This window comes from Vanessa tameamea, chromosome 17 (genome assembly GCF_037043105.1).
Source record: "Vanessa tameamea isolate UH-Manoa-2023 chromosome 17, ilVanTame1 primary haplotype, whole genome shotgun sequence".
Taxonomy (NCBI): Eukaryota; Metazoa; Arthropoda; class Insecta; order Lepidoptera; family Nymphalidae; genus Vanessa; species Vanessa tameamea.
The window spans coordinates 4,838,876-4,857,984 of record NC_087325.1 but is presented as its reverse complement, the minus strand read 5'-3'; the positions used below and the strand labels follow the sequence as shown (position 1 = coordinate 4,857,984).

General features: G+C 31.5%; 1 protein-coding gene across 4 annotated transcripts in view; it reads right to left on the bottom strand.

The window, feature by feature from the left end:
* Window positions 1-19,109, bottom strand: part of LOC113400475 (histone-lysine N-methyltransferase MECOM-like) — a 92,945-nt gene that overhangs the window by 22,876 nt on the left and 50,960 nt on the right. For 3 of the 4 annotated variants that reach the window (XM_064217488.1, XM_064217487.1, XM_026640046.2), the window contains one exon: window positions 6,127-6,554. In XM_064217488.1, coding sequence (XP_064073558.1) covers window positions 6,127-6,554 — 428 coding nt within the window. Of the gene's footprint in view, window positions 1-6,126; window positions 6,555-9,707; window positions 10,072-19,109 lie in introns of those variants that run through there. The other variant, XM_026640043.2, reaches the window with a different exon arrangement.

Below are 19,109 nucleotides of genomic sequence, written 5' to 3'. Positions count from 1 at the left end.
GCATATATCGCGTTGCTTTCGGGGTAATTCATTATTTTGTCTACACGGATGCTGGCGATGGTATATCCATCGTCCAACCAACGTTGAGCTTTAACACTTAAAATGTTCCAACAAATTTTTCAAAGACTTGTAACACGAAAGAAAGGTCAACATAAAATGGTTGCAGCTAACATTGTGGCGCGAACGTGCCGTGGCTTCGACTCCACAAGCTATTATTGTTCTGGCCAGCTCAGATGAAATATTGCCCCACTGTGCATGCCCGCACTGTTTTTACGAACACGAATTTGTCGGTGAAAATATTGGCCGTAATAAGACGCCACAAAGACACGAGTTGGGTGTAAAGTTCATTTTTAAAATACGATACAAATTGTATATAGCAGCAATATTATATAAAACAGGAAACATTTAAAATTTTCATTAATACTTAAATATACTAATAATACTTCTGCATACACCCAACAACGTCGTTTTTATAAAGAGCTATATCACTACAACAAAATCATTGCAAATATTCCTTGAACATAGGATTCGAGGGGAAGCCGACGCGAGGTGACAATGATCCGCTGATACCGAAGATAAATTTCTATCACGCCTGGAGATTAGCCGGTATTGTGCTCCGGTGTAAGATTAACTGATAAGTGTCTGATTGTTAATAATAAAAATGTTTGGATTGCATCCATCTGGGGTGAAGCTCCCCTCGGATAATATTATTTACGAGTATACGACTCCTTCATCAAATTGATACACGTATCATTGCCGTAGGAGTTGATTGATAATAATCACTATAAAAGCCACAAGTTATACTCGTTTTGATATAATTAGAATAAGTTTTTAATTTTTATAAATAATAAGCAACGGCACTGTTTTTTTTTTCTTAAAAAATTCAATTAAAACTCTTTAAAGACAACTTTTTAGCGTTTATAAAAAAAGATGCAAGATATTTAGCATCTTTATTAAGTATCCTCGTATAAGTATATAATGTTGCGCGGTCTTTTTCTTTTGCTATTTAACTTATTTTTGGGACGTTTTAGTTTAATTTAATTTTTGTTCGTTATAACACCTGTGTGTTAAATTTAAAATAAAATTGCCTCTTAGATATATCAACAAATAATCGAATAAGACATATTTATAATTCTACTCGCTAAATGTCCGCCAATAAACCGTAAGTAAAGTGAGTAGTTAACTATAAAATATAGTTTATTTAATATCATTATATACGTAATCAGTTTTGTACTAATTTATATTCAATACTGTACAAAAAATATCACAAAATTGTTTTCGATTTATTTGTAGGTTTTTTAACCAATAAAAAGTTACAAATTACTTTTAGGTACCTACTTAGTTAATTTATGCTACGTATTACTGTTACCACTACCTACCTTTTTACATATAATTAAAATAATTAATAAAATTATATCTTTACTTATTTATATGGTACCTACTTTACTTATTGTATAGTTGTATGAATCCCTGTTACTTCTAGATTGACATTTCCTCAGTTCATGCTAAGAAAATTTCTTAAAGTGCCTTAATAATTAGCTCTCTAAAATAACGGTTGTCCTATACCTTAACATTCGTTTTTATACGAAAAATAAAATTATATATCTATCAATATTTAAATCATTAGATATTAATTTATAAATATGATTTTTTTTTTAATTATGCAGGAAACGCTAGGCATGCGTCGGATAAGCTTATCTATAAAATACAATCTGATTTATTAATAGTATAAACATAATTAATTAAACATATAGAATAATCTTAAATGTTTTATCATTATTTTTAAATACGAAAAATATAATTAAATTTATAAAATTAATATTTCAATAGAACAATTCAAAAATATCGCAAGCAAATAAGTTATTATGTTAATCGATAATGAATAATTAACTTATCGTTGACATTGAACGATATACGATAAATGTAAAAAAAAAAAATTACATATCGATACTTAAACTACATCGAGTTAAATGAAAAATTTTAGTTTATTCTCATATTTGATGAATCACATCTGTACTCTGTAAACGGAGAAGCGTATATCATGGCAATAAATGTAATAACAATAAAAAAAAATGTTATTATTTCATTCACAATAGCGTGTCAGCCGCCTACCGTAATGAAGATGTAATAGGGCCATATTAATCCTTTGCTAAGGGGGTGGCCAGTTGAAAAGATGTCACACGATTATGACAGATATTTTGACAGTAATGCAACGGATTCGGCCCAGCTTTGGCAAATCTAAACACAATTAACGCTAAGAATGAAAATTAAAATTTCAAATTTATTTAGTAGGTACACACTGATTTATTTTTATTTTTCAATTTTAAAAAATAAATGTTATTACATATGTTTTTTCTCGCAACAAATAATTAAATTAGTTGCAAATAACACGTTATACGCCAATCAACGGTGTCATAAGTACTTGACCGCTATTTCACTATGCCTGTGTCGTATAATGTATTTACATACAGTAGAATAGTTGTTACTAAAATCAATCGTTATTTATTTGTTACAGTCAAAGGTGAGGAAGGTGACGGGCATCAATTGGTAATAAAAATAGCATCACCTAAATATAATAAAAATGTAAGTTTAAAACAAATACATTTTGTTAAATAATACATGTACATCACAAACGTCGCAAACAAATTATACAAGCACCGACGCTTCGCAGCGAAAAATAAACAGAGGCCTATTAAAAATTCATAACCATTTCCCTTTGTCAGATCCAAAGCAAACACAACCGTTACGAAATCGATTATTTTTTCATTCACAATCGAATAAAAATTGCAATAAAAATTAGCGGTATCCATTACGTGCCAATTTCGCATCAATGTCTATCGCACCCCGAATTATAAAGCTCATCCAAATTTATAAATTCATATTTTGATTGACATTTGCCGATGCGATCCTTTTGTAATAAACTTGTTTCTATCATTCGATATTTACCCGTCGGATGAGTAGAGTTCCCAGAGAATTCATTACTTAGAGTACGTTTATATTAAAAATAAAATAATTAGCATCTATGAACGTTTTCTAACAAGCAGAAATATATTTACACAATAAGACGAGGAGCGTTGCTCAGTTGTAATCAATTAATAATATTGATCAAAAACCTTGTGAGAACCAAAGTCCCATCTTATCGAATCTAACTTAAAAAAGGGAATCTTATTTAACAAATGCCAATAACAGAAATTGTAAAGAAAAGATGCGATTCAAGAGATTTTTGACAAAATAATTTTAAAAAAAAACTCGCCAATCAAGTTTTAATTTTTAAGTACGAATTCGATGACGTCTCTCATTGTTAAATTCACCGTTACTTTCCTTTTTTTCTTTAAAATATAAAGTTTTTGATGTAAAAAATTGTTGACGGGGGTCACGCCTTAACCAAAATTAAGGTTTATTCGTACACCACCTTTATTGCACTTTGACACGGGATGATAGTAAAGAATTCATTGATTACCCGGATCAGATTTTTTTTAGTAAAATCTTTATTGAGATATCAAAATTTGTGAAACGGTGGTTAGATAACGCTACCATGTCTCCGAACTAACAATAAATGTTACCCCTTTAGTTTATGTAGACATGTGAACATTGATTTTAATCCATTCCTTTTATATTTTACTGCTATGTGAGATACTATTCGTTTGTGAAATAAAACCCTTTGGTGCAAACTTATTTTTGTATAAAAAATAATTTTAACTACTTAATTTCAAGTTAATGTATCTTAAGCATAATGTTAGCATCAAACAATTAAAATTAGTATTATATACCATACGTAAGTAGGTATTGTTATTGTTTTTAAAGCGCATAATTTGAAAACTCATACGTTTAGCATCAATGGCAGTAAATACATATATCACAAAGTTGAAGAAAATCTTATAATTCAATAGGGAGCAGTGCATCAAAGAATCTTTATACTCGATAGCGCGGAAACGGCGCGGTCAGCGATTAGGATTTATTTCTAATGACGTGCCCACAATTGGCACCTTTACCCTGACATCACGTTCACTACTATTATACAGAAAAAATAAAAGATGAAATAAATTGAAAACTAAAAGTAACACTGTAAAATTGTAATCCATATAACTTTTAAAATGTTTAATAATGTTTCTTATTTATAAAACTGTATTTGAGCTGGTTAGGTATAAGCAGATTCCGCAATCTTAAATATAAATACTTATCGGGTAATAAAATAATCAATATCAAGATGATTGATGATTTAAGAAAACTTAGGAGCTATTCCACTAATTCCTAAGTTGCCGGATTTTACTTTTAAAAATAAATTTAAAAATAATTATGATTATTTTTAAATCATGTAGGTAAGAGTCTACTTGAATGAAGAATATTCTTTTAATTATTAGAATTTAAATTTAAACTATAATTATATATAAACTAACCAGTTCAACAACTGATCAAAAGGATATACATCGCTGAGTTTTATCTGTCTAACTTAAATATTTATACATTTCAATTCAAACTACCGTCTATTCAAGAACAGGAACTAAGTACGCGCCTCATCGACTTACAATGCCGTGGTTTGACTGTAATATGACACCCACAATATTGCGAACTATCTGTTATAACACTTTTATTGTTCACCGAGAATAGGTAAAAGTGCGTAGAAAATATATTATGCAGAATTTTTATTAATAATTAATGCATTATAGAAATTTAGATCTCGTGAAAAAATTTTGCAATTTAAAAAATATAACTGTTGGTTTTGTTCTATTTTTAAAAAAAATAAATAAAATATTATCGTGACGGTATAAAAATATCTCTTTTAAAGTAATCAAAACAGTGACATTCAATATCCCTGAATAACATATGGAATACTAGTTGTCCCGCGGTTTCGCCCGTGTTTTAGGAGTATGTCCTTCCTTGGACTTTAAGCTGGCTTCATAGCAAATTTGTGAACGAGCAACAGACAGACAGAGTTACTATCGCATTTATAATATAAGCATAGATCAGTATAGATGAATTAAACATAAAAACTATATTTAATAGGTACAGATTTTTTTTCGCAAAATGATTTCTGTTATAAACATGGACAAGGATTTAATATTGGCATAAAATTTATTATAAGTTCCTCTTAATACGGATAGAAATTCGATATTTTCGTACTTTTTCCGATCAATTTTGGCGTAATCCAGGAATCGAAGCAGACAATTGATTTCCGCTTCCTATGGGCAGATAACGCCACACCCTCTGAGATTCGAGACTTGAAACGCATTCAGTCGTTTGATGTCCTCATTCATATATCTTCTGCAATCTTCATACTTGAACACACTTCACAAGATTTGACAAAAAAATCTTAAGTGAGCAAAATAATTTATTCTTTTATTATTATCAAAATGTAGAGATCGCTCTATATTTGCTTGTATAATAACACTAAATTAACTAAAAAACGTTTAATTTTAGAACATATCAACTGACTCTCAATATTCATATTATAATATTAGATATATATTTTCGTATGTGCATTCGATTAACGAAACAATAAGTTACATTTTTCACATAACATATTAGGTATCAACTAAATATTTAAAAAAAAACAAATACAAAACACAAGGTTAGTTAGGTCCTTAGTATTGCCGTCATCAGTAAAACCAATCACATTTAATACTTAAAGTAGTCAACAGTTCAAACATTAACTAAATTAATGCATCATACATAATATGAACTTGTTAAAATGCAACGAAGTGTGACACGAAGGTTAAAGAAGTCACTTCAATAACTACACGTGAAAAAAACAGTGCGACTTAAGGACACCAATAAAATAAACAGTTTACTGCCAACGGTGACATTTGTTTCAAAGCTTCAGTTTTAGTAGATTATTTATTAACAAGACCCTCCATTGATTTTTGACACTTAATCCTCACTTGACCCGACAGTACAAGTGGTTCTTTTAAAAAGCGCATGTTACAAAACAAGATGCTTTAATCAATTTGTAAATGTGAGCGTTGACACTATTCAATGTCACTTAGAGATTGAATTTCATATTGTTGGAGTATTATTCGTTTTATATTAACATCGAATTATTGCTCAATTTATTAACATGTATAAACAAATATTACAATTACAAGCAATTTTTCATTCCATATTTAAAAATTTACAAATATAACTCACCTCCCATGCGTATCTCCTTTCCAAAGGCTGCGTGTCCCATTTACCGTTAAATGGGCCATATTTCGTACCACAAGGAATATTAACTCTAGCAAATATACCCCCAGATTTAACAACCAGTTCACTTGGCATATTGCAGTCGAACTTGTCTAATTCGTCCTTGTAATCTTTATCATTCCTTTCAGGACTCTTAGCTGATTCCAAGTATCTTTGATTTGGTAAATCCAGTGGCCTGGATAAATAATTCCTGGAATAATCGTAGCTCGGGGGTAGGTATGCGTCAGGGAGACCAAAGTCTAATGCACTGTGGTATTCTTTCATGTCTGGGGCCATAGTTTCCTGTTTGATGTGCACTAAGGTGGGCGCTGATTCTGATGCTGTAGAATCACTAGGGCTTGGAGGAGGGCTGCCAGATTCCTGGCTGTCTGCCGCTGCAAAAGATATAAATATTCATTATTTATTGTGGAGTGCAATGCTTAGCTGATAAATTAAAATACAAATGCTTAACTAAAACGTTACTCGTTAGTGTTACGATTCATTTAATAAATCAGAACCGCAATCATTCCTGTGCCTTGACAACTCGAACCTGTCTTATTTCAGACATAAAAAAAATGATGGAATGCAAGATGGTGATCGCATTATGCCTGGTTTCCGCTCGCCACAAAGGATTTCCGCTTGTCTCTTGTCTCTCAGAGCATCCCTCCGAAATGCAAATCAACATGAAGATATGCCTTTGTTTCTTTTATTTTTAGTACCTTCATGTGATGACGATTGTAGGAGAATTAGCAAAACCAAACTACACAAGTAACAAAATCAACAAAGGCAAATATATTTGTTTTAGCATTGATCCATGTAAAAAAAAATAAAAATATCATATACGTTTTAGGTAATCAAAAACATATCGATTTTGTTATACAAAGAAGTTTTTAATAACGTCATTTATCACCACCGACTATCACATTAAAGCAGAAAGACAAATAGCTAACAATAGTGTTTAGAGAAGGAAACAAATTCATTACAAGCGACGCAACGCACGCGTGTCATCAATAAACTGCAACCCCCAGGCAAATACAGCTGAAAGAGACACTCCATAAATCATAACCGCCCCATTACAACTAATATACTTGTTAAAACAACCCCTATCTTGTCCATACGTCTTCCACAGCACGTGGCAATAAAAAAAACTCTTTAAAATTAGACGCTTGATAGACCTCTAATACAATACAATCACAAGAGAGGAATGATAACTGCTTAGCATTATAAAAGTGCAGTTCCGTCTAACAAAACGCAGGATGTGCGTGAACGTGTCTAAAGGTTCCCTTTTGTAAATCCAGTTCGGTAAGCACTGCGTTCCTTTAAATCGGTTGCTATGCCAGTTCACCTGTCGCAATCAATTTATACAAATCTCATTGATATTTAATTTCGTTTCATTTACATTAAAATTCCCTAAGGTAATATCAAAATTTTAAAAGAAAAGCTCGATCATTTGGTATCCAATGTTCAATTTTAAAATAGCAATAATTAGTATGCAATATTTTTGTAATATCTTCTTGGGTATTAAATCTTATTCTAATGATAACTCTGTATTCAGACAATCTGGATGATCAATACATCTCAGTTTTTTTATAAACAAGAGGCAGAGATTAACTAGGAACAGACTTTGCACAAGTCAAACGTGCTGGTAAAAACAAAAATCATCATTTGAACTCAACACTTACTTTCTCTCTAACATATTTATAATATTAAATGAAAACATTTTATGACCGCAGTTTATGTTATCTGTATTCCGAGACCTCAAGGCAAGCCGATTTCACGAGTTAGTTCCGGCGACTGACAATAACCGTGGCTTATGACGCTGTGTCACCGAGAGTTCACGGCTCGTCTTATGCCATCATAAAATACTCTTAACACGACAAAGACACTCATTATACTATAAATACAATTCTTAAGTCGTTGGGATAAGGATGAATATTGTTCAAACTTATCAGAGTAGTGAAAAATTAAGCAGGCATGCAAACTGCATGCCTCATCAGATATTATATTTGCAAAATAGGTATTCGTTTGACGACCGTCAAGCGTTTCTTGGAAAGCTAAACTTTCTCAAACTAAAATATGTACTGAGTTTGTAGTTTACCTTACTTTATGCGGTAACAATAAATTATTAAAAATCCAATTTAATTAGTTAGGACAAGTACGAAACGAAACTAAGTCCAGTAACCTGGACTAATTTCTGTCCTCTTTTTGGCATATATAATAATTTCTTATGGCGTCTTCCATTTGTCATCATTTATGTCATTTATTTATTAAATGAAGCTGTTAACAGTCATGAAGAACGATCGCATTTTCAACGACATCAGCAAGTCAAAAACTACACTTTTAAAAACGTCGAGGACAACAATTTTATTACGGAAAAATAAAAAACATTTCACATGTCAATATTGTAAACTAAACCCTTAACAACTATAAGTTGTTTCAAACAATTAATGTAAACAAACTTTCTGGCCGGCGGCGCCCGCCAAAAGATTACACTGTCATATTACCACAGATAAATAATCCGTCATAATTTTGGGTTCTTTCGCACGCCCTTAACATTTTTAGATAACACTTGATTCGATGTATAAATACACATCTTGTCGTTTTTTGTTTGTTAAAGTTTTTTTTTAAAAGGTGGCTATCATTTTTTGAATAAATATAAGACACTATCCGTATATAAATTAAAATTAATATTTTGTAAGGACTCATAATTAAAACGATAAAATACCTAACACCGTTTTTTTTTTCTATTATCCTTTTTGCAATAGTCAAAGGTCTGTTATCATTCAACTTAGTCTTTCGGTTCTTTAATACTAATACTTGTTTCTATTTTAATGTAGTAGGTAATCAGTGGGGATAACTAATATTTTTTTATATATATATATATCTAAAAATAAGCAAAGGTTAGTAATACTATTTTTTATAAGAAACGTATTGTAATAAACACATGATCAGTCGTACCGACTTAGTTATACTTATATAACTTGGTACGATTAATATTCATATTATTATAATCTAGGTACATAGATACAGAACAAATTCGAATACAAATGTGTTTCTTTCTATTGTTAAAGTTACTAAGTTCCTTACCTACTTATTAAATAGTATGGTACCTAATATAGGTACCATACCATACCAGGCTACATTTTAAGTCCCTCGGATATCCGTACTTTTTCTCTTTCATATTTTTTATTGTTATATAGAGAACTAAATATTTACAAACTAAGTGTACCAATAACTATTATAAGTATGTAGTAGGTATTTTGTTTACCTGAAATTTTAATATTAGTAGATTTTCAGTTTTTTAATTGAATAATTCAAATAATTAATAAAATTTATTACTTTTTATTGTATTATTTTTTAATAATTATAAAATTAAATCGGTAATGATAAATATCTACCTACACCATATTTTTAAAAAAATATTTATTTTTTTTAATTTAGAATATACTTTCTTTTTTGGACACTTATTACCTAAATTACCTATTTCTGAAATTAACTTTTAAAAATGTAAAAACTATCATATCTATTGAATATTTCATAAAACTTACCGGACATCTTCATTCTAAATCACCTAGACATTAAAACGAAAGCATTCAATCATTCTTTTTTTTAGTCCATTAACACTTTCGTTAAAAAAAGCAACAATTTTAATTAATTGCAGTCACTGAATAAATTTAAAAATAGAATCGATGACCACTGATATACAAACACAACACGATTATACTGATAAGATAATAAAAATAAATATTTAAATTTCGAATTGTCTTTAAAGATTTGAATACGTCGGAGCGCTACGCACAATCCCGATAGTGCGGTGAAGGGGATCGCGAGATATGTGCGACGGCCGCGACGAACGCTCCCAGAGTAACGAGAGGAGGCGAAAGCTCATCCCTATAATCCCGAATCATACCCTCGCCCGGGCCGCCCCATACCCCTCACACCGCACCTTGTCTTTGTACCGCACCCTTCTCTTTCATACGAGTTTCGGGGACGTTTATACAAGGTTACCATCTGAAAACATCATTATATTGTGATGGTAAAAATATTTTCTCTAAATTATTCCAAGCGTTTATTGTGACGACAATGTTGGGTGTTATTTTCTCTTCTCTAATTATCATCAATGGCATCGTATTACACTATTCATCGCGTTTGTTTTTAATTCGACGACCGTCATTGCAATAGCACTAACTGTATTTTACAACAGTGACGTTTAAACAAAGGCCCTTCAGTTATCGACAGGGTTTATAAGAAATCAGTCGCGCTACACCTCCAATAACGATTGACCTCTCTGATTAAATGTGATCAACCTTTTGTGTTAGCGTTAGGTGTAAATGTAGTATTTATAAGAGTTTAAAATAAAATGGTGCTTAATAAAACACAGCGTCGATTAAAAAACAAAGCGTAGGTATTCAATGCGACTTGGCAATTTGTGTGTTATCGTGTCGTATTCAATTGCTAAATAGAAGGCAATGGCTACTTATTTACATTAATTTCTCAACCAATGAACAGAATTGATTACCTCATTGAGACATTAAAATTTAACTACAAAAAGGTTCAAAGATCACTTACGCCAATGTAAATTTATACAGTTTTTTTAATCCATTAGACAAGAGCAGCTCGAAAATCTATTACGTTGTCGATTCGCTGAAATTATTCGACGTTGCATTTGTATTTCAGCGCTGCATTACATTTTCATGTCTGAAAATAGCTAGTGTGGCAAGTGAGACGGCAGATAACTAGATAACGCTTAAGATCTGTAGGCGAGGTCGTGATTGGTCGGTTGCGGCAATGGGCGGGGCCGCGCGACGGATGCACCAATGGGATGCTCTTTATTATCTGCGTCTTTGTCTGTCAACGGAGTCTGTGAAGGCACAGGTGCCGCGCGCATCAAGTAACCGATTGACTGTACCTAGTTAGATATCGTATATATATATTAATCGTGTACGATCGCTAATGAAAGTAAAAAAGGCATTTGAGGTGATGCTCGAGATTATCATTCATATAAAGTAGATTATTGATTAAAGTGTTTCCATTTTCGTAGTCAATCTGATCATGAATGTATTCTTTTGAAGAACGTACCTACTTAGTTACTTATCTGTTTTCAAGTAAATTATTTTCTAAGCTAATGTTATCAGGTACCTACTTAATTATTAAATTTTGAACTGCTTACAGAAATAATAATTTATTTTTTTACCTTTTTATATACCTAGTTCGACCTACTCTTCATATTTCACACCACCACATTTTATATCGTAATCAATTTTATTTATTTCAATTTTAATTAAATCACTGCATACTTTAATTTACAATATATGAAAGGAAAGTCATAAAGATTTAGGTAATATAAGAAAATTAAATTAAAATCCACTTCGCAGTATCAGTCGTGAAGGTGACAATCAAAATTGATTTGCACAGACACGTCGTCTGTTAATCGATTCAAACAGACACGATAATTGATTACACACGGCGTACTATATTTAATACTAGCTACCCGCTTTGACTTCGAAGTTTAAAATTACCTACCTATGTTATAATTTTGTTATCTACCTAATAAAACATATAGGTAGTCAAGCAATACCTACACGATATTTTTGTTCGCACCTGGAAAACTCATTGCGCTAAACGACTAGATCTGGATTTTTGAATTGAAATTCATTGACAGTGACGAAAGTTAATTTGAATTAGATTGCAACGTTATATATGTAACGTTTTAATGAAACGTATAAAACACAAAAAAAACCTTTGTTTAGTTCGCGCTTTAATTTTTTTTTATATCTTCATTAATTTCCTAAAATGACATAATGAAGCATTTTAAACATCTTCCAAATGTGTAACAAAAGTAAAAAATAATTCGCATTTTCAATTGATTTGATTTAAAATATAATTGGGTACTTAGTAACTGTTTTAAAAAAATGGAGTCGTAGTAATCGTAATTCTAGTCTTTATTTATCTTCTAACGGGTAGATACTTAGTAGGTAACTGTGTTAAAAAAATGGAGTCGACATTATCATTATTCTAGTCTTTAATTTACTTTATTCTAAGCTTAAATCCGTTAACTGTGACTTATCTTTAAAAAGTATATAAGCGTGGCAATTATTAATACTTATATGCCTCTATATATTTCGTAAACCTACACATTGCTATATGTTAACATAATATGTTAGAACATATCGTTGTTCATCAAAAGACAAACTCAGTAAAATTGAAACCTTGTATGACTATATTATATACTTGTTTTAATTTTCAATCCATTACTAAGCTGGCAGGTAAGAATTATTTATAACATTTAAAAAAGTAAATTAAAAAACTAGTAAAAAGTTTTATATGATTTAAAATGAAAATTTAATATTAAATAGAACTGTTATCACTACAATTGAAATCTAATAAATAATCTTACAGTGATAATGTTTAAATGTTTGATTATGACAATATTACGATAATCTGTGTCTCTTAATCCTTAGCAATAAATGAAATATATTTATTTATCTAAGTATAGTTTATATAATAGTATTAACTGGTGTATGATAAATAAATAACAACTTAATTATTAATTGATTAGTTAGAAAAAAAAAATCCCTTAAGAACTATTATTATTAATTTGTTCGAACGTTTATTCCATCATATAACTAACAGATTATTTACATGAAATAGTTAAATATTGGCGAAAGAAATATTAACTATTCGTTATATCGTCAATGCGAGACCAACTTTGGGAACTATGATGTTAAGTCCCTTGGGCCTGTAGTTACACTGCTACCGGAACTAAGTATTGCTGTTTGGCGGTAGTATATGTCTCTACCATATACCTATAATGAGTACATGGTTTCTACCGAGACGGGCTTGCACCAAGCTACCAAGTAAACTCGAGTTCTTTTAAAATATGTAATACTGGATAGACAGAAAGATAATATAGAAGGTCAATTATAGTGTTATATAAATAAATCAAATAATTAACGGTTTCTGTAGCTTCAACTTTGTTTTTATACTAATTATTATTATATTAATTATTGATAAGCAATTTTTATTTTGTTGCTACAAATGTATAACGTAAATGCCTGTAGTGATATTCTGTATAAGAACTTATTGTTTATTGAACTTACTGTTACACGATAATTTGTGAACAGTGGCTTAGCTTACGGCCAGGTAAGCCATATTCACAAGATTTTTTTTTTCCTATATGTAATTTTGAAGAGCAATATAAGTTAAAGAGGGGATGAGGGCCTGATTCTTTTCCTATGCACCGGGGCCCTTGCCCACCTAGCTACGCCATTATTTGTGAATATAACAATTGTGTTTCGAAGATCAATAAATAAATAAATATTAATTCACGATCCTGTTAAAGCTATATTCTATGTATCAGATTATCATTCAGGAAGTTCTTAAGCCTGAGTTTCCATAAGCAGCCGCCATTGTTAAATGAAACCAATAACTACCTACGAGTACCTACGTAATAATGACTAGCAACGAAAACAGAAATATTACCCGACAAAATGAAACGTATTCTATTTCCAGTCTTTGGAACATTTATATGCAGTTCATGTCTACATGTATGAGAATTTATATGATGTAATAACGCCTCGGTCACACAAATTTATTAGGCTGTGACACAAAGCTGCAACTAAATTATTTAAAATAGGTGCTGTTTTCCTCGTACATCATCATTTATAAGATTGTATTATGTTTGAACTTTATTAGCATGACGCGTATATATACAGTCATATAATATAGTTATATCCCCATTTCGTCTATCTATTTCTAAATATAGAAGTAACAGTCTGTCCCACTGCTGGGCTAAGCCCCCTCTCCCTTTATGGAGAAGATTTTTGGAGCTTTTTCCACCACGCTTCTCCTATAGTTGGTGGACATGTGGCAGAATGTCATTGAAGTTAGATATATACCGGTTTCCTTACGATGTTTTCCTTCACCGCCGCGTTCGAAAAGATAAACGCACATGAAAATTTAGTACCGCTTACCGAGGTTTGAACTCGCGATCATCGATTAAGATGCACGCATATGTAGATATATGTTTGAACTAATTTCAAAAAGCAAAAGTATTTGTAAGGATTGACGTGATTATGAATTGTAACGATATGTTTCTTACTTCCTTAAAAAAATAATCAATAGAATCCTATAATCTTGTATCTTATTAACATAATATGATACTTATTTTCTGAATTAAAATCAAATTCTCATGTTCTTCGAACGCTAATGAGAAATTTTACTTAACCTGTCCACGGCGCTGCTTTTCTTTCACACAAAAACGTTAAGCGAATTTACTCAGCAGGGGTTATTCCGCCATCTTAGCCGGACAAAGGATGCCAGCATCGCCACGGCGATCCCAATAAAGAAATAACCAGATGCTCATATACATTTTATATGTATATTGAACCTCAGTAGATTACACCCTGAACGATTGCATAGCTTCAATTCGTTATCGACCGTAACGAATATTTTGTTAAATAAAACTATACGAACCATATGTTATATTATAAAATAGCATTTAAAAGAGAAAATCTGCCGTCATGGTCAGATAATATCTACTTACATAAATCCAGTAAAAACTATAATCTAGATATTACTTATGTGGTTATGTTGCTAAAGGACATATATAGTATGATATAGGAAATAAAAATATAAACTACACTCTTAATATCTTAATAAAACAACAAAGTATCTACATTGTATTATGCTTATGAGTTTCTTACATAGAATTAAGGGGGGCGGGGTTCGTTACATATGTCCTTGGTACTTGGCGGTGTTGCTTTGTGCTCGTCTGCGTAGGTACCACCTACTCTTTATATATGCTATCGCCAAACATGAATGCTTAGTATTGTGTTCCGATTTGACTACAAGCACAAGAAACATCTTAGTTTAAAAGGATGGTGGCACATTAGTGATATAAGGAATGGTTCATATTTCTTCCAGTGCCAAAGTCTATAGGCAGTGATGACCACTTACAATCAGCTAAGCCATTCGCCACTCCGCCGATCACATATTAAAAAAAAAAACCTGACGACATGTATGCAACATTTTTAACGAAGCGTAACAAACCAACAACAAATATATACGAACTCACTTTTACATTTATAATATTAGTTATAATGTTACGCCCTTTTATCATATAAATATCAAATACTTATATAAAAATAACGCAAAACAATTTAATGAACCGCGAATATTATATTTGCTAATATTATCTTAAGTAATCAATGTAAAATCTAAAAAAAAATAAGTTTGTGTTATTTGATTCGGCTTGTTGTAATATATATAAATATGCATTATTATTAATCATGAAATAAACACAAGGAACTCCGCATCAAATGATATAGCTATATAAGCCAACACAAATAGCAACACAGTACCAAGCAACACATTCTGCTAAATAAATCCTCTATCGAAACAAACTTGAAGGTGGCGTAAACCGGGATCCTGTACTGAATTCACAATGACCGAGTACGTGAGACGTAACTTCTGTGGCGACAATTTTATTTGCGGACTGCCCCCCATTTGGCACCTCCCTTTGTTGAGAATTCGTGATAGTCTCCCTTTTAGAGTAATGGATATTGGAAATGTCATCAAGATTGTATGAATTGATACTAATGAATAATAACTTAATATTATTATTTAGGAAGTCTTCATCTATACAATGAGTTTAATAAAATAAGAACAAAAACGAATAAGACATTTAATTCTTAACAAGCTGAGATCTTTAGTAAGGGTTTGTATTTGCTTGTTGAATAAATAATAATGAAAAAATATTTTACATAAAATTAGAAGCAGCTTCTAATTTTTCTAACGCTATCCTAATAATTAAAAATACCTCTTTACTATTGTTAGTTTGCTCTTTACCACTTTTAGCAAACTCTCAGCGCTGAGGTTTTGTTCTACGAAGGTGGAATGCCAGAGCAAAAAAGTTCCGCCAAGTTGGCTCCGACGTGGCTGTTTATGTTGCCTATTACACTGTAATTCACGTTTTAACTTAGTGTTTCGCATGCTAACGAAATGACTTCTATTTGTAACTATTGTTTAATAGATAACAAGGGTATTTTGGGATAAATGCCTTGTTGGTATTCGAAATTTATGAGTACGCTTTTCCAAGTATTTTACTGGGGATTTTTTAAAATACTTACTACTAAAACCTTCTGCTTAATATGTTAATATCACTGCATACGAATTCATATTTTTCCACCCATTCATCAGATATTACTTGGTACTGTTGTGTTCCGGTTTGAAGGGTAAGTGAGCCAGTGTAACTACAGGCACAAGGGACATAACATCTTAGTTCCCATGGTGGGTGGCGCATTGGCAAAGTAAGGGATGGTTAATATTTCTAACAGCGCCAATGTCTGTGGGCCGTGGTGACCACTTAACATCAAATCGCCCATTTGCAGGTCCGTCTACTTATTACATAAAAATGCATAAGTAATTCAATAAACTATTCAATTATGAGTACTTTAAATGTTTCATCTTCTGATTTATTTTATGATTGTCATTTTTTTTCTGTAACATTTTTCCAAAGTTCATATCAAAATAAATAACCTATTAAATGTCTCGAATTTCGATTAAACTTTAAACTAGAGATAAGTTGAAATGAAACAGTTTAAATTCGATTGATTAAATCTCGACTGATCCACGAAGAGATCCGTGAGCCATATAGTGAGATGTAGCCATTTAACCGACGAACCCTTCCAATTCGACCACCAAAAGAATCGTGTTTAAAACGTCCAATTTAAATTGTTCCGATAAAGGGGTCGGCCATTTCAATTTTGATCGGAGAGAATTCTAAATCGAAAGGCGCGATAGCCAGTCGGTAAGCGCCTCCTGGGGCGATCCATCGAATTTATAGAGGTAATAAAATAGCATTAGAAAGTAACGCTAGCAGTTACTCGTCAAGTAATCGATCGCGGATTTTTTTAGAGATTAATAACGTTCTCCGAAACGCGTTTAAAATTAATCTATAGGACAGTGCTCTTCTATTTTTAATTACACTTTTCAATTCGAATACGCAATTGTATCAAGATTGATTCAAGAGTTTTATCCAGAAAAATTAAATGTGAAACAACGAAACATTTACAAATAATAAAAGTCGTCTCATCAATATGTACTCAAAAAATATATATTTTCGTTATTTTGCAAAACAGCTTCATGTATAAACGAAAAAAAATTAATATAATTAGGATCTCCAAATGTATCCACTTTAGAATTTCCTTTATCTTCTATTAAAACCACATTCACTAGTTTTCATCGCTTCTAAAACTTGAAACTTTAATAATGATTGACTATAAACGCCATTTCAATTTATTTAAGAAATCAATTTGACATCACGAAGGAAGCAAGTTAACATCGAAATTAGGAGCCCTTAAGCGGGAGCGTCAAAACTCCCAAAGTATCATGTCAAATTAAGTAATCGTAGTGTAATTGAGCCGGCGATCAGAACAAGGGCGGCTCATCAATCAAGCTACCCCACTATTGCGTATTCAAACTTAAAGTCATAAGCGGCAGCGTTTATATTCAAAGAGATAATATTAACTGACAGCTATAACGAACCAAATTTTTATTATAAACTTTTTATTACTCGGATTTGGTCATTTATTTTTCATAACCTTTGCAGATATGATTTGTATTCTAAGGGCTACTTTCAAATACTCCAAGTCGATGACTTGTACCGCATCTCTGACTTAAAGCCACTTACAGAGTTATCCTCGCCTCTGTTTTAGTAGTCATTAGAGGAAATCCCACTAATGTGTTTTAAGGTTAGATGCTATTGAGAATAAGTTTATTGTTGTTACGAAGGAGGGGATCTAGATCTGCAAACGTATACTTGAGTAGCTGTTTAGAAATATTCGCTAAAAACAAAGATTTTCTAATTGAAACTATTTTAGTATTAAATTGATTTGATGTGATTTAAAATAATAACATTAATATGTTTATAAATTTATATAATTAAGTAGAGTTCGAAGTACTAATAATAGATATAAGTATTTCCTAAAATACCATTTCAATTTCTCGATCAACAAAAGAGCCCGAAGCTTAGGAAACTTTTTAGAAGTAAATCTGTCTACACCAATAACTTACGATGAGTTCACGTTATTTCATATTTCTTGTTTAATGTATTTGACAACGTAAAAATATGCTTTAATGATTAAATTTAGTTATAAAGCATACCGAAACAAAACAAGGACATTTCGCCAAAGAGCGATTTCTTCCGCACCACCAGATCATTAAACGCCGGATCATTTCCATTGACGGTATACAAAATTATTAATTTATACTTTTCAGTTAATTTATTTATCTCGTAGTTAGCAGTTCCAAAACTTCTCTTCGAGATAAACGAGGAGGATAATCGCTGCAGTGGGATATATATACACTGTGGATATTTTACGTCAAGATATAACAACAATCTACGCGATAGTTTTCCACTTGTTATATAAACAGAACCGTTAAAACTACACAGTCCTTTTGATCGTTTTCTTCAATAAAATCGCTGCCCCTAACTAAAATCGACTTGATAACAAACAAAGCTGCGCTCGCATTGACTCTTGCACAATGGCCCTTCGCAAATTACACACTAGGACAGCAATTACGCGGCATAACAACAGATACATTTGTATGACAATGATCGAGTTTTTATACGAAATACGATACAGAAACGTACGCGGTAGTGTGAGAATGTCACGTAGGTATTTTGTTTATAATGCTCATTGCAATTTCTGTAAGTTTTCGATAAGTTATAATTATCGATATAAAAAATCAGCAGTTGAAGTAAAACGTCTTGCAAATATTAAGTAGAAATATTCAGTGAATCTAAATTGATTGTCATATACGTTGTTGACTTAATATCACACATATTGAAAAGTGTTTCTCTTAAATAAAGAATTCAAACAAGTAACATCTTACACAGAAAAGCCGCGATAGCCCAGTTATAGTATATATAGTATATAGTTATAGTT